Source organism: Marmota marmota, unplaced genomic scaffold, assembly GCF_001458135.2.
Source record: "Marmota marmota marmota unplaced genomic scaffold, marMar, whole genome shotgun sequence".
NCBI classification, from domain to species: domain Eukaryota; kingdom Metazoa; phylum Chordata; class Mammalia; order Rodentia; family Sciuridae; genus Marmota; species Marmota marmota.
The window spans coordinates 4,544,172-4,551,613 of NW_025999880.1; the positions used below are offsets into that span (position 1 = coordinate 4,544,172).

General features: G+C 40.8%; 2 protein-coding genes across 4 annotated transcripts in view; both read right to left on the reverse strand.

Moving 5' to 3' along the window:
- Positions 1-2,107, reverse strand: part of LOC107150650 (DNA repair protein RAD51 homolog 3-like) — a 30,807-nt gene extending 28,700 nt beyond the window's left edge. Inside the window, exons 1-2 of the mRNA XM_048787207.1 lie at positions 2,060-2,107; positions 1,942-1,962 (exon numbers count right to left, since the gene is read on the reverse strand). Coding sequence (XP_048643164.1) covers positions 1,942-1,962; positions 2,060-2,107 — 69 coding nt within the window. The remainder of the gene's footprint in view (positions 1-1,941; positions 1,963-2,059) is intronic.
- On the reverse strand, positions 1,971-4,037 carry Rad51c (RAD51 paralog C). 3 transcript variants are annotated; one of them, XM_015495406.2, is made up of 3 exons: positions 3,815-3,943; positions 2,935-3,198; positions 1,971-2,108 (listed from the first exon to the last, which is right to left on the reverse strand). In XM_015495406.2, the coding sequence occupies exons 1-2, from the start codon at positions 3,930-3,932 to the stop codon at positions 2,936-2,938; spliced, it is 381 nt and encodes a 126-aa protein (XP_015350892.1). In that variant the 5' UTR covers positions 3,933-3,943; the 3' UTR covers positions 1,971-2,108; position 2,935. The 3 variants fall into 3 exon arrangements, with proteins under 3 accessions (XP_015350892.1, XP_048648226.1, XP_048648224.1); XM_048792269.1 differs by lacking the exon at positions 1,971-2,108 and adding an exon at positions 2,115-2,292 and having other exon boundaries at positions 2,940-3,021; positions 3,815-4,037; XM_048792267.1 differs by lacking the exon at positions 1,971-2,108 and adding an exon at positions 2,115-2,292 and having other exon boundaries at positions 2,940-3,198; positions 3,815-4,037.
- Positions 4,038-7,442: the final 3,405 nt, after the last annotated feature.

The window sequence follows — 7,442 nt, forward strand, 5'->3', positions numbered from 1 at the left end:
AGGCACTGGGTTCATTCCCCAGCACCACATAAAAAAAAAAAAAAAAAAACCTAAATAAACAAAATAAAGGTATTGTGTCTATCTACACCTAAAAATATTTTTTAAATTAAAAAAAAAATAAAAAGACTAGCTAATGAAGTTTGTTACTTAGATTCCTCTGTTGGCTGATTCCTCCATGCTGACAGAGTCTAAAATTGTCTCTGGTGATTATTTTTTGTCTTTCCTTGGCAGAGAGGGGAGAGAAAACACCTTAGCACATTTGCGTTGTTTTTATGAAAATACGGACAAGGTAGAAAGCTTTCCTTTATATTTTTTCTCAATTGCCTTCAGCTCAAAATAAACCTTTTGCCAAAATGGCATATTTGGGGGTGACATGTTCTGCCAGTGTACAATGTCTTTTAGTAGATGTTAATGGTGATTAATTAAGACACTTAGTACCTACATGAAAATGAAAATATACAGCTAATTATAGTTGCTCAATGGAAGTACAAGCATCTTATGAAAAGCATCCCTTTCTTAAGCTTCTAGAGAAAAATATAAGGACTGCAAATGCCTGTAATTCCACCTACTTGGGAGGCTGAGGCAGGTGTATAAAATTAAGGTCAGCCTGGGCAACTTAAGGACATCTGTCTCAAAAAATACAAGCCAGGTACAGTGGCACATGCCTATAATCCCAGCGGCTAGGGAGGCTGAGGCAGAAGGAGCTCAAGTTCAAAGCCAGCTTCAACAACAGCAAGGTGCTAAGCAATTCAATGAGACCCTATCTCTAAAGAAAATACAAAATAGGGCTGGGTATGTGGCTCAGAGGTTGAGTGCCCTGAGTTCCATTCCCAGTACCAAAAATAAATAAAAATTAAAAATAAACAAATAAAAAAGACAAAGTGCTGGGTATGTGGCTAAGTGGTAGAGTGCCCCTAGCTTCAATCCCCAGTCCTACAAACAAACAGAAATAGTAAATAAATAAAAATAAAGGGCTCCGGATGTTGCTCAGTGGAAGAGCATTTTCCCAGGATGTGCAAGGCCGTAGATTCAATACCCAGTACCACACTTACAAAAATAAAGAAAGAAATAAATAAGATGAAGATAAAAATAAAGCAAAAGAAAATAGTCAAACTACCCACTTGCTTTTATATAATAATTAAAAAGATAAGAATGGGGGCTGGGGTTGTGGCTCAGTGATAGAGCGCTTGCCTAGCATGTTTGAGGCACTGGGTTCGATTCTCAGTACCACATATATATAAAGTCCACTGACAACTTAAAAAATATTTTAAAAAAGAGATAAGAATGGGATCCTAATTGGAATAAATTATAATCCATGTATGTATAATGTCAAAATGTAATCTACTGTCACATATATGTAAAAAGAACAATTAAAAAAAAAGTAACTGAAAGGACAAGAACTTGAATATAAACTATCTTTTTAAAAAATCCTTTTTAATCTAATAAATACCCCCTAAAAGCCTCCCAAATTCTTAATGATACAATTAATGCAGTTATAAAGTAAATTATATACTATTCAAAGCCCCCAAAGGTCAACAGCTTAACATTCTGAACATTTCTAGATGCAGATTTCAAAGCATTTGGTTATTGGAAAACCAGTGTGGAAGTCAACATATACTGAATGCACCTAACAACATTCACTCATAATATGATGTCCACATTAGCTTACATCTGGCCAGTTGGAATATGATGTTTTGAAGTCATACACTGAAATACATGCATTGGTTTGCCCCAGAATTACTACAATGAGGTCCACAGAAGGGGAAGAAAAAGCCAGTTCCAGCTATAGTGCTTGTAACAGATGCAAGAGCATTTGACGTTAATACACTGTTAAACCATTAAGCTTCACATTCAAAATGGTCTCTTGCTGAGTTCCGAGATGGGCGCAAATGCAAACAACCTTTGTTACACAGAAAGAAAGAGGATCATTTGTTAACTTACCTTCTTCCATGTGTGTTCCTGCTATAAGATGAAGATGCTGAATGCAGGCAGTAGCAAGGTCTACCACTCTGTCAACCATAAAGCTTCCCTCTGTATCAATAAAAACTGCTTCACCCGCCACTCCTCCAAAACATTCTGGTATCTGCACATCGACTGCCAACTGCATACTGTCAAGAAATAAGTTATCATGATCATCTACTGCAGTGTTTTTCGAACTCCAGGTAATGACCAGTTAGGTACCACTAAAGTTTTATAAATGCAAATATACTCCCCAAGCAAAAGAGATGGCTGACTCTCTGTGGACCAGATGATTGTGAATCAACTGATGCTTGGATTAGGGGAAGACTGTGCCTATAAAACCAAGATTAAGAAATTTTTAGTGCTTTCTAGGCTTCTGGAAATAGAAACCTATCTTATGCATAAATCCACTTTCAAACATTTCACTTTCCAATATATTCTCAGGAGTGAATTAATAACAGAAGACTGCCTCGTGACCATATCATATTGCAAAGGAAACATTTTTGATACCAAAATAATTGTTTCAATTTATCAAGATATGGTACTGAATGGGCTGGGGATGTGGCTCAAGCGGTAGCGCGCTCGCCTGGCATGCGTGCGGCCCGGGTTCGATCCTCAGCACCACATACAAACAAAGATGTTGTGTCCGCCGAGAACTAAAAAATAAATATTAAAAATTCTCTCTCTCTCTCTCCCTCTCTCACTCTATCTTTTGGATTAAAAATCAATATTCCTTTCCTCCATTCCCTTACAGTACTTGCTAAATAAATGAGGTTGACTTTTAAAAAAAAAAAAAAAGATATGGTACTGAAGTAATATAAATGGTGAACTGGGTTTTGTTCTATGCACACACACACATATACAAAATTAAGAGCACACCTTTTATGGTTTCTTGACTGTAAACACACAGCACACCACACTTTACTACTTACATAAAATGTTATTAAACCTGCCCTTAAAAGGGGAACATCTTACTTTACCATAATTGTGTTTTTCCAACACCTGGTGCACCACAAATTTCCGTTGTTTTCATTAAGGGTACTCCACCGCCAAGAATATTATCTAGTGCAGAACAGAAGGTAATAATGAAGCCCTGGGTTTGCTCCTGCTCGAGAAGTTCCAGTGCTGTACACTTCCTGCCTGACTCTGGCGCACCAGCATATTTTGGTTTATTTGTGTGACACTCTCTTCTTATAATCTGCAGAGTTTCTAAAGCCTCCTCTTTAGATATTCCAACTTCTGAAAGTAAAATAACAAATAGACCATTGATTTTAGAGATTTAAAAAACAAACACAATTATGGATTGTCTTCATTAATTTTTTTAGATAACATGAGTGATAGTAAAGTCAGGTGCAGTGGCACACGCCTGTAATCCCAGCCACTTGGGAGGCTGAAACGAGGGGCACCAAGTTCAAGGCCAGCCTCTCGGCAACTTAATGAGGCTGTCTCAAAAGGGCTGACCGAGGATGTGGCTCAATGGTAGAGCACCAACCAGAGTTCGAACTCCCAGGTAGGGGGGGGGGGGTCCCACAAACACGGTTTTCCCAACCATCCAGTGAACAACTGTTCTTTGTTTTGGTTTCTTGTGCGTGTCTGCGTGAGCGCGCGCGCGCGTGTGTGTGTGTGTGTGTGTGTGTGTGTGTGTGTTGCTGCCCCACGATTACTGAGCTACATCCTGGGCCCCTTCGGACGAATTTCAAGTGGCCTCGAGGAATTCTTTCACTTTTTAAACGAGGCCGCGGGAGGCAGCACGCAGACAGAGACTGAACTGAAGCCTGAGAGCAGGAGAAAGAAGACTGAGGTGGCGGGGGCGAGAGCCGACCGCGTACCTAAGCTTGCCGTCAGCAGTCCTTACCTTTGCTGAGTTCGGAGGGTTTCACCTCCAGGAGTTCCTCAGCAGTCTGGAAACCTGCAGACACCAGCTTCACCCGTACTGCAGGAGACAGCGGGAAACTCACCAAATCCCGCTGCATTTCAAAGAGGAACGCCTAAGTACACTATAACGCAGACCCCACCCCTGTAGCTAAGTCCGGGAGACCAAAACTCCGCACTCCCGCGCCCGGGCTGTGACGTCAATCGTAAAGCGGAAGGGGCGGGCTCTGCGGCCTGACTGCACGAGGCTTTAGCTTTGCGACTGTGGGGAATACGTGTTTTCTTTCACACCTCCCAGGCTTCCGAAGTGATTCCTTCATATACCGTTTAGGGTTTCTCCATTTAATGTACACGGTGACAATAAAAAGATGGATGGCCTCCATCTTAGGAATGGAGAGCTTGGCACAGCAGGCCCTACACATCACATTGTCTCTGAACTGTCCTGTTGAGTGGAAGCCTCAGTCATTAACAGGAATTAATTCCCTGAGTGGGGATAGTGGGAGCAATAAAAGAACACAGGCTAGTTAACCAATTTTTTGGTGTGACAAGTCTAGGAAGCAGTCATATAAGGATTAATTTATGCTTATTATAGTATTCCAGCCCCTTGACTCTTCTCGCTAGCCGTCCCCCCTTTTCTGCCCCCACCCTTTGCCTTTCCCGCCCTCGCGAGGGATTGTGGGCCAGACCCCCCCACCTCCGCGGGGAGACTCTTAGTCCAATCCGCGCACCCACCCACGCCTTCCCGCGAGTCAACCCTGGAGCACGGAGGGTTCTGAGACGGTTAGCACTTCACGGCCTGCTTAGCTTGAGAAAAGTAAGCATGTAATGACCCATAGTGGGTCTACTCGACTCCCGGTAGAGTTGCAAAGGGTGTTGAAGGCCTGGAAATGACCGCTTCTAAAACACAAAACTTAGGGGGAATTGGGAGCTGGTTTGGAAGGTGATTTTTGAGGTCATTTCTTTCCTAGGGATTATGATTTATTTAGGGGAGTAACTTATACCCTACTTGTTGGCGACGATTTTTGGGGTGGGGGGTGGATTGAAGCCAGGGGCGCTGTATCTCTGACTGATATCCCCAGCCCTTTTTGAGCTTCGCTGAAATGCTGAGGCTGACCTCAGACTAGGAATCCTCCTGCCTCAGCTTCCCGAGTCGCTGAGATTACAATTACAGGCATACACCACTGCGCCCAGCCTTGGCAACGATCCTACCCTTGATTTTTCTTCCCAGCTTAAAGGAATTTTTTAAATATCATGAAATAGAACTAAGGAACAACATTCTGCTGAGCACTGTAACAAATCCCATACATTTCAAATGCTCATAGCCATGCCATGAGAAAGACTAGGACGTAGAAACTCAGCAGGTTTCTTCAAGCCAAAATTCAACCTAGAACACTCTCTGTTACCTCGAGTTACCACCAAATTGTATACCTCTTTTGAGAGGAGAGGATTTCAGAAATTCCCAACTTGGTAGGGTAGGGAAAGTCTGGTAGAGATAGTCAAAATGTGGTTGGTGTAAGTACATTGCTTAACATTGGGGTTTTTTTTTGGAGGGGGGTGGCAGGGGCATAGGAATTGAACTCCGGAACACTCGACCACTGAGACACATTCCCCAGCCCTATTTTATATTTGATTTAGAGACAGTGTCTCACTGATTAACTTATGATTTACATCTGGTACTCAGTGGCATTATCTAAATATTGTCCTCTTGAGAATTCATACTTATTTTTGTAAAGCAATCAGGTTCTTGGGTGAAGAAGACAGTGTTACCTTAGTCAGCAGTAACTCTTCAGTTTGGTGAAACACAGTGGAATTGGTCATGTTTAAAATTTCGTTTCGTCTGCAGGGAGAGTTAAGAAACTAGTCAAGTGCTAGGGATATATAGCTCAGTGGTAGAATACTTGCCTTGCATGTACAAGGCTCTGGGTTCAATTCCCAATACTACCAAGAAAAGAAAAGGAAAAAAGAAACTAGTGGACTCCATGTGAAGCTACACTTAGCTGCTATTAGTATTTTCCAACCCTGCCTCGACTTGCCTATAATAATTACCATTTTTAATCATCATTCTGTAGTAGCTGTAGTCCCAGCTACTTGGGAAGATGACTTGAGCTCAGGAGTTTGAAACCAGCCTGGGCAGCATAGTAAGATCTCTCTCTCAAAGAAAAAAGAAAGAAAGCTTGGGATATTGCTCAGTGGTTAAGTACCACAGGGTTCCATCCTGGTACAAACAAACAAAAAAACGATGGTTCTGATGATTCTTAATCCTTATGCTTATTCAAATACAGTCTTTTGCTTAATCTATATGTTGCAAATATCTTCCCACTTTGCCATGTGTATTTAAATTTTGCTTTATGAGGTTTTTTGTTTTGTTTTTTACTTTAGAGAGATTTTATGTATGTAAACTAGTCAAATTTTGTATTTAATCTTGATTTTGGTAACATGCTTAGAAAGTCTCTTCAAAATTAGAAACATGGCCATACCCAATGGTACACATCTGTAATCCCAGCTACTCTGGAGGCTGAGACAGGAGGATCACAAGTTTGAGGTTAGCCTGGGTAACTTAGTGAGACCCTGTCTCCCAAACTAAAAAATATAAAGGACTGGGGAATGATCTTAGTGATAGCATGCTTGAGGCCCCAGTTTCAATCTCCAGCACTAAAAAAAATAAAAAGAAAGAAATTATAAGCATAATTTTTTAGCATATGACTTAAATTTACATTTGAATATTTTAATTTGATTTTAAAAAAGGAATAGGTGGGTATTGTGTTGCACACCTGTAATCTCAGTAACTCAGGAGGCTGAGGCAAAAGGATCACAAATTCAAGGACAGGCTTAGCAACTTAGATAGACCCTGTTTCAAAATAAAAAACAAAAAGTACTAGGTATGTAGCTCAGTGGTAAAGCACCCTGGGTTAAATCATATATATATAGATAGATTACACCATGAGTAAGGCCTTAGGTTCAGTCCCCATCCTCGACCTCCAGTAAAAGGTAGGAAGGAATTGTTTTTTCTTTCTTTACAGTGGTGAGCTAATTTAGCAGTCCTTATGAAGTAGTCAATCCTTTCCCCATCCATATGAAATGCCACTTTATCATATACTTTATGTACTTAGGTCTTAACAGTCCTGATATAAAACCTCTTTAGTCATCTGGGGTTTTTGTTTGTTTGTTTGTTTGTTTGTTGTTTTAAAGAAAGCCTTCTTTTTTCGGTGGACACAACATCTTTATTTTTATTTTATGTGGTGCTGAGGATCGAACCTAGAGCCCCAGGCATGCCAGCTGAGAGCGCTACCGCTTGAGCCACATCCCCAGCCCCAGTCATCTGTTTTTAATACCCTGCTAGATTCAGTTTACAAAGATGTTATACATATAGTTAAAATAGTTCTGCATGGCCAGGCACAGTGGTTGTGCCTGCAATTCCATCTTCTCAGGAGACAGAGGTAGAAGATAAGGATTGCAAGTTTGAAGCCACCTTGGGAACCCTGTAAGAACCTATCTCAAAAATGAAACAAAAAAGACTGAGGATGTAGCTCAATGGTAGAATACCGCTGTATTCTATCCCAGGTTCTGCAAAAAAAAAAAAAAAAAAAAATTTTGTTTTTTAGTTGTAATTG